This window comes from Halyomorpha halys, unplaced genomic scaffold (genome assembly GCF_000696795.3).
Source record: "Halyomorpha halys isolate HHAL.00 unplaced genomic scaffold, Hhal_1.1 Scaffold352.1, whole genome shotgun sequence".
NCBI lineage: Eukaryota > Metazoa > Arthropoda > Insecta > Hemiptera > Pentatomidae > Halyomorpha > Halyomorpha halys.
This window is the reverse complement of record NW_027111631.1, coordinates 303,221-320,881: the sequence shown is the minus strand read 5'-3', so window position 1 is coordinate 320,881 and position 17,661 is coordinate 303,221. Positions and strand designations below refer to the sequence as shown.

General features: G+C 31.0%; 1 protein-coding gene across 1 annotated transcript; it reads right to left on the bottom strand.

The window, feature by feature from the left end:
* Window positions 1–16,329: 16,329 nt before the first annotated feature.
* Window positions 16,330–16,889, bottom strand: LOC136796299 (uncharacterized). Its single transcript, XM_067049717.1, has 2 exons — window positions 16,751–16,889; window positions 16,330–16,709 (listed from the first exon to the last, which is right to left on the bottom strand). The coding sequence occupies exons 1-2, from the start codon at window positions 16,887–16,889 to the stop codon at window positions 16,330–16,332; spliced, it is 519 nt and encodes a 172-aa protein (XP_066905818.1).
* Between the last annotated feature and the right edge of the window lie 772 nt (window positions 16,890–17,661).

The window sequence follows — 17,661 nt, the reverse complement described above, 5'->3', positions numbered from 1 at the left end:
TCAGGTCGAAACGTCGGCATAAAATAAATAAATATGGTTTTGTTTATTTATGTTGTTCTTTGCTGACCGCACCCCCCGACAAACTTCTTCAAGCATTATATCCTTTATAGTTATTTTTGCATTGATTAATCATTAATTCCTTAATTATAGTATATGCTCTGTTGTCTGGATTAGTATTTCATAGCCAAACCATTAAAAATATATTAAATGCACATGGCTGTCACATGCACATGGTGGTATTTTTTAATATATTCAATCAGCAATTTTCAAGTATAGGACGTCTGTAATGCTCGACTGGCGGCGAATCAGTGAACCTAGGTGGTTTGAATCGATTTTAATAGGTGCCGGTAGTGCCAATGAACAATAAGGAGTAAATATTAAAAAAACGTCAATATTCCACATACTATTTTTCCCCTAGACGATGACGTATTGTACACTTACTTATATATAGTAATAGGGAGTACTATGATCAAGACAAAATTTTAATTTAAGGTTTCGATGAGAATACACGTTTTGACATACCCGGAGTCCAAATAACTAAGTTTCGCAAAATTGTCTTGTGTGTATGCGAACAGCAAAAACGAAACTGTAATTAAATATTAATGGTATATATGCCTGGGATGTTACAGCAAGTTTTTCGATAAAATCAGCAGGCCGGAATAGAATAGATTTTTCGATTTTTTTTCATAATCAGCTCTAAGGAATTCGATTAAACTTGATAAAGAAATGAAAAATCTAACAATCTTTAATATCAGCTAGGTTTCATCCTCATTGAAATAGGTTCAAGGGATTAAACGCCGAATCTCCAAATAATCCTCAAATACCATTAATTCTGTTTTTTATTTGTTTAAAATAAATAACCAGTTCTCATGGTTTATAGTAATATAAAAAGTTTAAATACAAACTATTAAACTAATTATTAGAATAACCAAAGAGAAAAAAAAGAAAATAGAAACCGGAGTTCGAATTGGAAGGAAGAAAGATTTGAAGAAATGTAGGGCGGTAAGTGATTCTCAAAATACTCTAATTTAGTTTACTAAGTAATTTTATAGCCATGAAATTATTATTTTATTCTACGGTCAACGAATAATCTTCCTATTTTTTTCTATCATGTAACAGTTTTTAAAAGGATAGATGAGCGAAAAATAATCGAATTTAAATAAATGAAAGCAAAAACGAAATAGTTGAAATAAAATTTAGTGATTATAAAAATTCTGAATTTTAATAAATATGAATAGGAAAACTTAAATAATATATATTTAAAATAAATGGAATTTAGTCCGGGTGCGGTCAAATTAAACTCAAATAGTAAATTGGTGTACTATTTATTTATTTATTGATACATACGGTCAATCAGCAATCTTCCAATATATATTCACGGTATAACTTTTATAAGAATTATATTTATGCCGACTTAGCAACCCGATATATTTGGACATTATTTATTTTTAATTCGGCTGTGGTTTGATAAAACTGTTATTAGAATATTTTCCCTATTCATTTCAAAATTCTTAATCATCAGCAATGATTTATAATTATATAATATTAGGCTTCCATTGAATATATCCTTTATAAACAGTTAATATATTTTTGGCTTAATTTCGCATTTTATTTTTTAAAGTAGATTTGTTATGGGTTCTGCTTTTCATTATATATTTTTTTATAATAATTATTTTTTGATGTTCTGCTAAAATCTTGGTCAAATGATAAAAGGAATATATACATTTGTTTCATGTAGTTTGGCTTAGAAAGACATAGAGTAAATGTGCCCAAATAAGGGTTACTATTTAAGGAAAAAAAATCTGTGAGAATAATGGACGAATAGAAGAAGGTTAGAGAACTAAAGGAAAAGAAAAGGACAGATATTTTCCGATTCCACTTGTTTAAGACAAGGATTCCAATTGGACAGTAAAGATAAAACCGTTGAGCCAGAAAACCAACTAAAAGTTTAAATTGAATACTGAAGAACAGCTGATGAAAGCCCTCAACAAAAAACTTTGATTAAAACAGTTAAATAACCTTCGATCACCCGAATTCCTAACAGGTAACATTTCGAATCAATTTTCTCCTATCGACAAGGAATTTTCGAATAATGGGATTTTAAGCAATTTACTTTCTCCACTTTTAAAAGGTAGAATGTATATGTACCAAAAGTGTTTTTCTGGAGTGTTATTTATTGTTTTTTGATCATAAATACCACAAAAAGTAGTTTTCTTCTTGTTTATAGATTTTAAATAAAAATGAAAAGTAATCATGAGAGATAGTTGACCGTGGATGACTTATACGAGGAGAAGATGGTTGGAGGTGCGGTCAAAATTAAACACAAATAAGTTGTAACTTATTTAATCGTGCCAACGCTTCGGCTAGAGTTTCTTCATCTAGGCCTAAGAACAGAACAAGAGAACAACCAATGAATATAGAAAATAAAAAATATAATATAAACAGAATGATGTAAAGTAAATAATTTTACAGAATGGAATGAATAAAATAAAGTGATGAGAGAAGTGGAAAATAAAATATATACATAGGTAATTGAATAATTAGGTAAAATAACAATTAAGAAAATAAAATAAAAATGAAGTTATATAATGCAAAGCACTATGAATATATTAGTTATTGATAATTTAAGAATTAAAATATGGAAAGAAAAATATAATTGAGAGAAAGAAAATATATGTAACCATAATAATAGATAAAGAGGCAAAATATAAGTAAAGTTTAACAAAAGAAATGAATGTAAAAAAAAGTTTTAAAAACAACAATAATAATACATAGTGAATATAACTAATAACATGGGTAAGAAAAATTGAGAAAAGAAGGGAGATAAAGTAAAGACAGGGGGTAAAACGAACCTGTTAGCTTGAAATCTAACCGGTAAGTGGTTTCAGCGCCGAGAACGGCCAAACTCCGAATTAAAAAATACGTTATAAGAATGACTAATTGTTTTTAAGAGGAAATGTTAGGAGTGGGTAAAGGCTACAGTGAATAAGGTTTTTGGTTACGTTAATTCTTTGATGGTAAGGATGTTTGGAGTGGTAATCTAGAAGTCTGCCTGAGTAGGTTTGGTGTACCAGTCAGTGGATATGGTGTTGTCTGGGTTTCTTATGATAAGGAGGTCAATGAACGGAAGGGAGTTATTATTTTCAATTTCTATAATAAATGAAAAGTAATTAAAAAAGTGTGAAATTTTGATTCAGGTATCTCCTATCCAGTGCTTTTTTAGTGTTGTTTTGTAAGAAATGTCAATTCTTGCCATTTTCTAAATTTAAGTCGATTCATAGTATACGTTACATTTCGTTTATACAAAATATTCTAGAGAGAAAATTAATTTAAGGGAATGGTATGTAATTTACATTTTATAATGTTATATGGAAATGAAACGTAAATGATATGGTATGGAAACGGAACGTGTAGCGTAGAGATATGAAATGAAATGTTTATCGCCATCATAAGAGTATTAAATCTAAATGTTGGTTAAAAGAGGAGACATTCAGCTTTCAAACAGTTGTATTAAAATTAAAGGGGTTATCGACGATTATATGAACAATAGTAATCGGAGGAAATCAAAATCCTTTATTTAAATGAAGGCGAAAAATTTCTAATTTTTAATTTCTTTGAAAAATAGTATTTGAGGGTTTCAGACAACGCTAACAACGAATATGATTATCTTTTTGCTAGAAAAAAAAATTGGTGACCTACTTAACTGAAATCCTCATTATGTTTTCAAAATTTTAAGTTAATAAAAAATCATTAAATAGAATCAGTAATATATTTTTTTTATCTTCAGAAAGAGAAAAGTAATTGGCATTTAATAACCATGAAAAAATGGTATACTTTTAGAGCTATGCACCAAAAAATGCTTAATTTTTTGATATTTTTTTTTATCGAAAAAATCGGGCCAACCTATACTCTCTCCTGGAAAATCATTTAGTAAAAAGCCCCATGAACAGCGTGGCAGAGTAAGTACGAACAAACGAAAATTCATTTTTATATATTAGATTATATTCGTATGTAATTGAAATATACGTAGTAAATTACTACACAGTATGTAAGTAATTTTAATTATGACACTAGTATGTCTTAGTAAATTTTCTATTACAGAACTAGAAAATTTCTCGCCCATTATTCGGTTTTTAATTGATTTAATAAAATTTTAAATACTGTTCGTGATGAAAAATGTTTATTCAAACATTTATGTCGAGCAATGATACTTGAACAGCTAATGCAAAAATTTTAACTCGTTTTTTGAATCTTGCACGATGTTCCAGGCATTCGATGTACTATCTTCTATATTTTGTAAATTTTCAATAGCAGTTAAGTTGGAGATATTCCATATAAACCTTAATAGACAAGTCTAGTAATTGTATTTCACCAGCTCTTATTTCACTTCCAAATATAATTTTCCTTTGAGAGAATCTACATTAAATGTCAGAACTTCTTTCAATCGTCGAAGGTTTTGAAATATCTTTAAAAAAGATTGTATATTTTTAAAATTGGTTATTAGAAAACGTCTTTGTCAATTTTAACGTTCGTGTAGTAATTATGTAAGATCCAACGGAAATTTTCTTTCAAAAACATTTTTTTTTTTTAAATAATTTATTTATAGTTATTTACAACTGTATACACATATATACAACAAGTATATATGTGTATACAGTTTATACAACAAGTAACTAACAAGTACAGTTTATACAACAAGTAAATTGCTGTAGATGACATAGTGACATGATACAAACATGTGGAGAATTTACCCACTGATAGAACTCCAATAACATTTCTAGGGGGAGAAGATCTCGAGGCCATCTTCTTTTCAGACGCCTAGGAGGATTATTAGGTAATGAAGGAGAAGCCAGGTTAGAAACAAGTGGATTTGGGTGGTTGAGAAGTTTATTATGGAAGGAATGGTATCTGGTTCTGGCCAAATCGGCAACTTATGGAACATTGAGGTCCTGATGGATGACTTGATTTGTGACAAAGTAAGGAGCGTTAAGGATTTTACCAAGGATCTTGGACTGTATTAGGTATTGTAGGATTGGATTCGGTAGGAAATTTATGGTTTAGTGCAAAAACAATTTAAAAAGAGAAAACATGCGACATATGTGACAAAACTATTATTCTATTTCACTCCCTAAGTGAGCAATGAGTAACTCGATTTTATTTTAGATTTCAGTAAAACGAATTATTTCACGTTTAAAGTCTATATTCTATCGTTTTCATTTCTATCCTAGCCGTTGGATTCCGGGGATAATTTAGTTTACCCCTTAAGAGCTTAAGGATATTATTAGTGACTGACATGTTCAGTAGTTGCCGAAACACTGCAACTGGGGAGATCAGCATTCTTTCCAGTGTTGGCACTAAAGATCACTGATAAATTGAGTGATGTAATAATGTGGTTGGACTCTTCTGGTAGAAAGTTGGGGAAATGCTTTCTTAGAGTTACCTCTTTGTTGGTAGTGATCCTCCGCCTGTTGCGGTGTAATTCTGAATTGTGTTTTCTCCCTCGATATCTCCCTACATCTATATATAAGGATTGTTCCTAAATCCTTACTCAAAGATTTTCCCGTATCCTTGCCGAACTTTTTCTCCTTTAGACATGTTTGATGAGATCTTTGAGGAGAAGATCTAAAAGTATCCTTCGTGGTAGGAACTAGGGTTTGCCTGGTGAGAAACTGTTCTGTATCCTATCTTAACCCTCGACAGAGGTTCTTTTGGGAAATAACAACCTATTCTTTCATAGCGTTGTAAGGTTTAGGTTCCAAGAGGGGAGGGCACATTCCTCAAGGAACCCAACACCACAAATATACTATCAATGACCAGCTCTAAAATCCTCAAAGAGCCAAATGTAGCTGAACATCCCTGTCTGACTTAATTGTGAAATCGTGTTGGTAAAAAGTCCTTATATGTTGACTTTTTGGTAAGTGGTAGTCAGTATGTTGAGTTTTATCAGTTCTATATCAAATAGCTAGTAAATCCTTTTTGGGATGGTTAATTTTAATACGGTCAATTTAATACGAGGATTGTTTTATAGTCAATTTAATACGAGGATTGTTGTTTCGTCAGCGTAGGTAGATTTTAGAACAAAATGATGAGAATTTTTTATCAGTTTTAAAATGTTTTTTATAAATAAAAGTTATAACGGGAAGGACATCAAATAACTGTTCGAAGATTGGATTTCGCGATTGCAGATGAAGGAACAATTGATGAAGTATAAAAGTTATATAAAGAACATCATAATATTGACATCATGTCGATATTGTGATATTACGAAAATAAACAAATTAAAAAATAAGGTAAATATAATTGCTATGTATGCCATAAATATAATTTTTCAATTTATCAATCTATATAGAAATAGTCAAACTTTATCTTAAATTTTATTTTTATTAAGTCAACTATATATTCAAATAAACAATAAACTAAAAAATCTCAGGTAATAGACAAGTTGGAGATGAGAAAAGACAATAGTAGTTTGTGAGATTTTAGTGCATAAGGAAATAAAATATTTTCAAGACTTCTGAAGCGGCGCCATAAGATATTCATAAAATTCTGTTTTATTTCCTTACCTATTTTATGCATAATGCTTCCCTCGCCCTTCGAATATAGTGTAAGATATATATAAGGGATTAAATAAAATATTTTATAAAGTTTAATAATATATAAAATGTACCGTATGTGTCTTAATCTATCTAAGAATTAATACTATTAAGTATATTTGTAATAAAATATATTTTAAATGAGAAAAAGTTTCCATTATTTAATTCCATGAGGTACTGTTGTTGCTATGAGGTTTTCTTACTAGGCATCTTTGAAAAAAAAAAAAAAAATTAAAAATGCTTATAATTTTGATTTTGTGTACGTTTTAAATAAATATTTTTGCCCTCACGTTTCAGTAGCCATTGTAATACAAACGTAGGTTAAACATGGTATTGGAAGGTAGAATGTAGAGAAAAAAAATATATAGCGTCCTACAAAATACTACACCTGTATTGATAGAGCTACTAGACCGTAAAAAGTCCTTTTCCCAATGCAGGAAAAGGATTGTATTCAACTTCTCTTTTCTATTGTGGTTTTTCAATGTTATTTCTATTTCTCCATTTAATATGACCATTCGACCATATAAAGATAATTAAAACAATATTAAAAATGTTGCAACTAACATTTAAAATTTCCCTTCGATAAACCCATTTCTTCTGAAACCCACCCAAGTTGATATAGTATTGCTTTTTATGGCCGAGGCACATTTCACAAAGCTTCAGAATCAACAGCAGTCATTATTGATATGTAACGAGGAAAGCTGAATAGAAATCCGATGAAGAACTTCCCTTTATAATTTTATAATTCTACAGAATGTGAGGATGTTTTCTTGAACAAGGTTTTAGGACCATCCGTGGGTCAGATGGTTAGGCGCAGTTCTATCAATCTGTGATCTGCAGGCGGCGCCGGCTCGAATCTGGCCCGAGGCATTGACTTTTTTCATTATGTGGCTGTTCCATAAAATTAAAAATTTAACCCCCCACCATTATTAAAATAGGTTGGTCACCTGTAGGTAACTATGTAAACTTCACCTTCGCTGTGAATCGATTGCCTTATATTAATAAAATAACAACACTGTTTTATATTATTGAAGATGGTCACCCGTATATAACAATAAGGAATTGACGAGACACTTGTAGCATAGGTGTAACTTGTTCAAAGGTACAAAGAATTTACTTTGAATTATAAAAATTAAATGTTATATACATTAATATAATTGTAAATAACCTGATGTTCAAAATAAAACATTATGAACTACTCAATTTTTATAAACTTCAGTTTTGTTACAATATATTGCTATGTATTAAGAATATTGTGCTAAAAATTAATTAAATAAGAGAAGTAATTAAACAAATATTCTGATTACTAATAATAGCAGTAGCCTACTCGCAGGTACAAAGGGTTGACTCTTCTCGGACCCATAGCAACGGTTCAAAGGGTTAAGGACTACCATTCTACTAGATAAGTATTGCTGAGTGCCTCTAAGCAGGTACAAAGGTGGGCTTATGGCACAAATAGAAGAAGTTTAGAGTATGCGACTAGGCTTTTCTGAGAAAACTTCGTACTGACCCAGATCCAGGAATATGTGTTTTTTTAATTCTAAGTACCCAACCACGGCATCAAGATCGGCCATAAAGAGAAGTGAATACAAAAATAAAAGAATTCTAAACCTTCAAGAAAGTCTTTGGTACGGCGGGTAGGGGGTTCAAAATGAACCTTTACTAGCACAACCGTGTAAGATGATGAAAAAGAATTATTTAGTTGAATTTTTTTACTGCTGTATTTTGAAATAAAAGGCTGTAAAACTAAATACTAAAGCATATGAACTTTAAAATAAAAGAAAAAAAATTAACTTCTAAAATACAAATTACAATTAATTTTGATAATTAAAAAACACACAAAAAAAATATTGTTTCGTCTCTGCGATTTTAAGAATAAAATAGTCTGTATGCCACCCTGGGTTATGGGGCCCCTTTTGGAGAGATGTCCTCTGGAGGAGAAGAGCCGCCCGCCGTGGCTTGAAGCAAGTATCAGGGTTGGCCAACCTGCTGGCAACTACTGACTAGCTAGAGAGAGATAAGGGCCGTTGTCACGGCGTATGTTTACAATTCTGGTATTATTAATACCTCTGTAGCAATATTAACTAGTACCAAGGGTTACTACAGATAAATTTATTTATATTTATGAAATGAAAATAATTGTTAAATATATGTTGGCCGCAACAGTCTTCGTTCCAAAAATATGACCAGCCAATGAAATGGCTGGAAAGAAAGTATTGCGGAGTAAACAGATGTAGCAATGAGGGGACGAAATGAGATCATTCTGGCGAAAGTACTCTCAAGACACATTTCGAGAGAAAGGAATTATTGTTTTTTTTTTACAATCTTGAATTATTTTTATCTAGCCCACGAGAAATAGTTTTTTTTCAAAATCGTTATAGCTGTTTGAAAGTGTTTTAATTCCTCTCTCGGAACATGTCACTGGTTTGCTTAGATAGAGGCAAAACTTTAAAAAATAAATAATTTTTTTTTTTAGTTTATATAATTAGCTCTATAAATTAAAAAACGTTATAGCTAAAGAGTTTTGAACCTTGTGACATTTACCAATACAGAAAATTAGCTCCTAAATACATGTTAGCCCAATTCTAACTAAGTTAATGAAATAACCATCAATAAAAATTATACTATTAGCATTAAAACTTCCTATAAAATCCAACCTATTTTCACATCCTAAAAAAATCATCTTTGTAATCGTTGTCTGAGGTAAGAACAACAGCAGGGGAACCGACGAACCGAAGATATCCGGGCCAACCAATTCAACCAAATATGAAACAGAGGCTTCGCCAGAAGTAGTTTCAACGTATTATTATTACTATAATATGATAAAGTAATAATAAGGTGAAGATTGATTTTTTGATGAGAGATTCATTCGTACTGGAACGAAATGAAATGAAGTAATATTATTCTGAGGAGTCTAGTCCAGTAAGAATAATTATAATGAATATTTGTGTGTCAATTATTTGGCAAAAAATGGTTTAATTATTAAGTTATAACATTATCGAAAAAGTTAAATAGTAATGTAAATAATTAGATGAAATAAAATAAAATTTAAATTTAATTATAATGTTTTAAATTTTTTTGAGACAAGGTAATTATTTATTAAATAAATCAAAAATTAGTATCCAATTCTGTCTCAACACTTTATTTTTCACTAGTCCAACATTTCGGCCATTCTAGCCATCTTCAAGGACATCTAAATATTCAACAGCTTATATTATATCTTCATTTTTAACACTTACAACAACATCATTATTCACTATATAATATAACATACCTTCAATACAATCTCTTCCTCACATTAATTTAAAGTTTCTTTTGCAGGCTATTCTGCCCAGGTCATTTATTGGGGACTAGTGAAAAATAAAGTGTTGAGACAGAATTGGATACTAATTTTTGATTTTAAATAAAATTTAAAGTAAAAACAAAGTGATTGTTTCATTCTTAATATTTTTAAATATTCAAGACATAATGTAAGCAATAAAATAGTTGATAATGCGATGTTGAAATATATTAAAGAAAAACATATCATAATAATAATAATACTTTTCAAATATTTCTGAAAGTTTTGGTACGATTGGTGAGACAGAGGTAAATGTAGATTTAATAAGAAGGGAAGAAGAAATGTCGCCATGACGACGACGTTTCCAATAAGGCCAGAACATGCTCAATAAATGTACTACACAAAGCTTGTCCTGAACTCGAACCCGAACCCATATCAATAATGGACTCCCACCGGCGAGCTATGGTCGTGTTCTCGTCCTTTCAATAGAGTTATTGCGCCCTTCGCCATTTTATGACTGCCTCGTTCCATCAGGGTCCTAATAGGAATAGCCGGGGATATTGGAGGTCCAAGGTATTCGGGGGATTGGGGAAGGGGGGTAAATGGAAGATGAGAATTGCTGTTTATTTAGGAAACATTATTATTTTTCGTACGCACGTCATGGCCTTAAAAAATCAAATATCAGAATGTAATGTAAATAATTAATAAACATAATCTAACGCTTACCATTCCATAACAGATTCTTCCAAACTTAAGCATTATTCTCTATCGAAGACTAGATGTGGTCTTCAATGGTAGAACGACGGTCAGAAAATAAGTTCAATGCCCGCTTCAATTTATATTATGTAAAATGCACGAACTCACTACTCCGTAAAATTGAAACCACACAGTTTAAAATCTATAAAATAAAAATATGAGAGACACGGAATATGAGTATGACAGGAATAAGAGATATAATAAAATGCCTTCGGACAATAAAACTATAAAAATTGTATTAGCCTGTGTATATGTATTTCAATTGTATATATATATATTTGTATTTGTTAAAGTAGGTAATAGCATTGTGGCCTATAAGATGGCCGCGTAAGGTTGTAGGGCTTAGTAACGAGCGGATCCCTAAAATGATAATAAACACTGAGCCAACGGGTAAACGTCCGACGGGTAGACCGAAACGTAGGTGGGAAGATTGCGTTAAAACTGATTTAGCCGAATTAGTTTTGGAGGAGCATCACTGGAAGGATGTATGCAGAGTGCGTTTGGTGGTACGTCAGGCCTTCATTATTATTATTATTAAAGTAAATAAGGAAACAATGAGAAATAAAATAAAGAAACAATGAGAAATATTGATCACCGAAACATTATTTACTAATTTGGATAAACTTACAACGATAAAGTTTCTCATAACAACAATAATTCGTAAGCATAATATGTATGATTGATCCTGACCAGATGTATTATTTTAAAACCTACTTTTCTCTTATTTTATTTTGCTTTTTTTTTAACTAACTCATTCTTTTTTTTTTTTTTTTTTAATTTAGCATTATGTGTAAATTCAGTATATACTGATTCAGTTAAATTTACTATTTTTAAGTCCATATATTAAAATTAATGTATCTTAAAAACTACTAATTCTAGATTTTCAAAACATTTTTTTCCGAAATCAGTAGCCTTAAAAACATGGAAAATGGTAATAAAATAATTTTACTCAGCTAAGTTTGTCTCATGGTCCACTGTGCGGAGCCTTTATGGACTCAATGTTGCCAAGGTGACGCCTCAATGCCAATGACTACAAACGGCATAATTGTCATGTGAATATTGTCAACTACACTAAAGCTGACAGCGTTATGCAGGGTGATATGCGATAGAGGATGTCAGTAGAGGCCTGCAAATGGAACTGGATGCGAAAATGAAGGAAACAAGAAGACGGAGAAAACCAAGCAGGGAATATTAGATTTTATCACATAGACCTGCGACCTATATGAAGGAATAATAACGATAATAAAAAGCTTTCGTAGATATAAATCCTCAATATTCATGACTTCATATTCATAGAAGATGATAAATTATATACAATTTTAATAAGTTCTGAATCATTGTGTGAAAACGTAATGTTTTCACTAATAAATAAAACAAAACTGTTCTGATGTTCATGGCAAACACGCGCAAGAAATGGGACAGAAAAAATGTATAGGTTATTATATATTTCGTGAGGTTATTTAAAGTTATTACTATCTATGTTGTCCTTTTATTTAATTATAATCTTGGAGTTACTTTTTGTTGTAATTTGTTTCCCTTTGTTTTTAGTGAAAAAAATCATGTTTCATGTTTTGTCTCGGTGATTAAAACAGCTTTTAAACTGAAAACACTTACTGAAAAGTCATTTTATGTTTGTTTTTTTTATTCTATTTAATTTTTCTTAGGGAGAAGTTCTTAGAATATTATTCAGTTAATCAGACGTACTTGGTGATGTTTTAATCATGAATTTGAAACAGGTATATATAATTAAAATTTAACGTAAGTGAAAGCATGGTACTCAGTTAGTATATAAATTAAATAATAATGAAATAGTCTTGATTATTGGTTCAAGTATAACTGACGACAAAATGTAGAAAGTTGAATCAGTTCCTCAGAGTTTTTAACCAGTTGCAATATGTTTTTTTTCTAATAATTAAATATTAAAATTGAAGATGGTGATGATATTATGTATAATAAACATACAGACTATGAATGAAAAAAATTGATTTATATATTTTTCTTGAAACTTCTATCCACTTAATTATGCTATTAAGTATTAATTTTGAAGTTCTATCAGGTACTCAATTCCATAGTCCTGTTTCAAGGGATAATTAATTCAGGCTATTTCCAGGAGGGAAGGATAAAGCCGGGAGTGAAGGATACTAGACATTCTAGGCGAGGATTTGGAGCGGGCTTTGGCTAAGAAGCTTAATCAGACAAGACAAAACGCTCCGAGTGGAGGCTCCTCCACGCCCCATTTCGGAGCTGATAAAGTGCCCGATGTTGACGTCGAAACGTCACTGCCAAGGAACGGATGTGTATTGTCATAGACGCCTTCACAAAGGTGTGGGTACAGCGTCTACGATATATTAGCTCTTGTAGGGAATCCAGGTCGTGCTCCCCCCTCTCCTTAGACTTTCCTGCAATGCAATCTTTCATTTTAATTATAAAACGTTTTACTTAATTCTGTAGGACACTTGAAAATATTATGTGATGGTGTTTTATCGAATAACTAGGCTTGTCCTAATTATGTCCAATCATCAGAATTCATGTCATTCAAATAATGGTTGGAGAAATTCAAGTTAATATGAGTTGAGTATTCTTATACTTCCTTAAATTAATGAACTTGCCAACACGAAAAATATGCTTATCGTATACTCCATGAGAAGTATTTTTGTGAGAGTACACGAATATAGTATTTCTAATATATGTTGTGATAATGAGTGAAGTAGAACACGAATATAGTATTTCTAATATATGTTGTACCAATGAGAAAAGTATTGGGTTGTAAAATAAGTTCGTAGCGTTTTTTACAGGTGATTCCAATAAAAACTTGTAAATATTTCATTAAAGTAAATTATATGTAGTGAATGAAAAGTCCTTATCTTTATTTAAACCTTTTCAAATTTATTTAATTACATTTAATAACGACGTTTCGGGGCTGTCGCCCAGTAGAGCCTATAACTTTAAGAAGATATAAATATGGTTTTGAGTGAAGCACGTATGACTATTATTAATAGTAAATTCTTGCACGATCTTCGAATTACGCTGCAACCTGATAATATAACAAATATCTGATGATGTGGTGACGGGTGATGACCCAAAACGACGTTATTAGATATAACTAAATAAATAAAAAAAACTTTAATAAAGAAGAGAACTTTTCATCCACTACATCTAATTACTTAATGAAATTTGTATTTTTAATATTATTATACAGCCGTAATGACGTCTGTGATTTATATATATATTTATGTAAGACTAAATGAGGATACTAACTTAATTTATATAATTAGAAATTATAGGAAATAATAATGTTGAAGTAGTTATTTTAATTTAATTAATGGTGTTAAACTTATTGTCGTGCTGTATTTATAATATGGAATGTGTTAATTTGAATTGTAGAGGGCCTGATGAAATGGCGCTGACCTCAAAACGTTTTAATGAATGAAATAAAGTAAAATGAAAAAAAGTTATTATGGAAGAGTTATTCATTACCACGTTGGATAATTGCATAGCTTTTCCAGTAAAATGAACCTAAATTATTAAGAATAAATTGTTTCATAACTGTACTCTATAACTTTTACAAAATAATAGATTTATTTCATTTTAGCTTTGTTTGTAAAATGTTATCGTTAAAAAATAAATAAATAAACATTTTGAATCTTCCAGCATAAATAAAAATAATAAAAATTAAAGAAATAAAAATGTTTACGTTCCTAAACAATACTCCTAAACCAATCTTAAAGGAGGTACAAAATGAGTTGTACACAATTGTTTCATATTCTTGAGTCTGTTTGCTATATTTATTTTGTATTAGTGGCATTCAAAAAATAATACACAACATAGGAAAACCTGTTTAGTAGGCACTAACGTTTCGCCCTACTTTTCCAGACTTCATCAGGGCTGAATCGTAACAAATAGGGAATGACATTATTTCCAAGAAGTTAATTAAGGCTTAACGTAATTAATTAATAAATTGTTTTTTCTCATTTTTGTATTTTTTCTTTTCTCATTCTACAAATAATTACACAATTAGATAATTCTTGATTAAATCATCTAATAGCTATTTTTCTATTTTATGTTTATTTCCTAATATTAATTAAAAAATCAACTGCGAAAACGAAACTACTGTCATTTTTTATAATAAGAGTTCCAGACTACTGAAATATCACATGTTGTTAGTGACTGGCAGGAAATATATCGGATAGTTAGAGTTTAAAATTAAAATTGACGCCAATCCAAACCGACTGTCATTCATATCTCAGACAAAATTAAAAATAGCTGCGTCTACAAACTAATGGATATGATATAGCCTCTAAATGTTCCACAACATCTATATAATACTTGTTACATTTTTAATTATAAGTGATTAAAAAATAATATGATTCAAGCTTGATATATCATTGTTTAACTTGTTTGTAACAATGGATGTGATAGAGGTATAGGAAATGGATTTTTCACTTTTCAATATAAAACAATTTTCATGCTAAGAAAACTTTAAATAGAGAAGAATGGTCGAGGGAGAAAGTATATGGAAATCAAAATATCTATTCCGATCCTTATACGATTGTTCTTAATGAAATTTCCAACATAGTTGTTTTGGAAGACTGTGGCAAATATATTGGGGCATGGTGGTTTTAATTTCTTGTCAAGAGTTGAGAAGTTGTGTAGCTCTTCTGAGTTGAGATAGATGTTATTTTCAAGCATTAATTGAGATGAATTAGTCTGCTCTCTGTATTAATAATGGATACAGTAAGAAAGTTTGTTATTCTACCACCAACTTGAAATTATTAAGTTGTGGCTAGAAATATCGATAGATAACTTGAATCAATATAACTTGGATAATGTGTTCCATATATCTATGTGTAGTAATTCCTCCGAAGAACATTCTCATTAAAAATAAATCAACTTCTCGGTAAAGCTATTAAATCATCAAAATACTTGTACTTTCCACTACTATAGGAGGGAAATTTTGAATTTTTGCATGAAATACAAAAAAAATTTATGTTTTACGTTATAAACGTCAAGAAACAAATTTGGTTTCTTATCTGTCAGTAGTCAAATTTATTTCATTATCTGACTTACTGTTTACTTTGGAAAAGGTCATACAAATGGATAATGAAAAAATAGGCTTTATATTGTTTTTTGGGGATGAAAAGAAATATTCAGTTTTTGAACTTAATAGCTTTTTTATTATTTGTTTTTCGGAATACATGTCTTCATCTAGAATCAAGGATCTAGAGTTGGGTACCACCTAAATGGAAAGATATTTTTGAAACAATTTTACTTCATAAATTTAAATCCTAAAATGTTCGGGCTCAAATCCCATTTGAACTCGGTCAATATTCATAAATGTTTTTGTGTTTTACTGTTTTCTCTACAGATATTGCTGGCCGTTTTTGGTTATCACTTAAAATATTAGGATTCCTGTATTCATTGGTTCATGCAATAAACGTTAGAAAATTAAATCTGAATGGACCCTAAAACAGTTTATTTTTTTTTTTTACTACGCCAAAGGAGGCATTTCACTATTTTATTTCGTACAGCCCAGTATACTTCAGCTTTATTCACGTCACTCTTGCCTGAAATTATTGTCTTACATGTAAATGTGTGATCGGCGGCCATCTCCTCACAGGACACAGTCGAAAGACTCAGTCACTCCTATTCTCTCCCTGGTAAAGTCAATGGAGGGCGCTTCTTAGGGTCAAATGATGCAGCCTAGTTCGCGTCTCCACATTCTCCTCTACTCCTTTCCTCTGCTCTTTTAGCGATAGCGCTTCTTGCCATTTCTTTCACCATGTCCATGGAAATAGGAAGAAGCGGCTGTGGTTGGCTAACTCCTAACAGTGGAAGACGAACCGCCTCCTCATTTCTATGTATACCACAATGAGCTGTAATCCATTGCATCACCAATGCAAGTATTTCTCTTCGACTTTCCATAGTTTTCCTGCATGTGAGGATTCCAGCGTTAGCCGAGGGAAGTTCAGATGCTATGGTCAGCAGTGCTGCCCTCGAATCCGACAGCAGAATTATCTTCTTTTCGTTGGCGTCAGTCAGATTTTCTCCAGCAAAATTGGTAGCTTTTGCTCCAGCAGATGCTGAAAGTTGGAAGAGGCTGCTATACCTGCTATACCTGCACCCGCATTTTTATTTGCTCCTGTAGCTGACCTATCGGTGTATATATGGATCCATTCTGGCTCAGGGTAGCGCTCGGCTATAGTGGGCAATGCCACAGTCCTTAGTTCTTCCACTGGGGTCATGGATTTGTTGATAGGCATTATTAAATCCAGTGCACTAGCATATGGACACGTCCAAACGCATTGTTTAGTTAGTTCAGGCAGAGGCTCTCTTATTTCAAAGTTCAGTCCTAGGTTTGTGATGATGGATTTTGTTATCTCAATAAATATGAGCTGCGTTTTAAGTCGCCTAGTATTACCAACATTGTTGGCCCAGTGATAACTACCATTCCTTAGGCACCTTACTTCGGCAGGTAAAGAAAAATTTAACATTGAAATTATTGATAACGCAGTGCTGACCTTATCAAGGTAGCTTCTGTTCATAAAACGGTGATAATAAAGAGGTTATGTGTTAAATATCTTTAAGTTTGATTAGTTTAAAAGTTTAATTGACTAGAAAGTAGATAAGCATTCGTTTAGAAATTTATCAAAATAAAACTATATAGGATAGTTACATTGTTTTAAAGATGATCTGACTTGGTTATAATAAACTGCACCTGAATATTTTAAACATAGATACATCTAATTAAGGTATGGTCAAAAGAAATTGTGTTTTAAATTTAACAATTTAACATTCTCTTTTACTGATTAGATTAGATTTTTATTCAGGGCGATCAACATCTAGTTTATTACACCCTTTTTACTTCATCTATCTTCTTGGGTTTGACATTTGATGGTTGAATGTTGACTATTTCCTTTTTTACACTGGTCGGTATTGGTGGATTATTGTATAAAGTTGAGTTTCTTTCAGAAATTTTATTATTTTGTCTATGGATTCTGCTGAGTCTTTAAGGGCCAATTCTCTTGTACGTGG

Excerpts from the sequence above, each read along its gene's own strand:
- LOC136796299 (XM_067049717.1), bottom strand. The coding sequence starts at position 16,889 with ATGCCTATCAACAAATCCATGACCCCAGTGGAAGAACTAAGGACTGTG. Across the intron at positions 16,710-16,750 it reads AGGAGCAAATAAAAATGCGG|CATCTGCTGGAGCAAAAGCT; the intron begins GTGCAGGTATAG and ends TCCAACTTTCAG.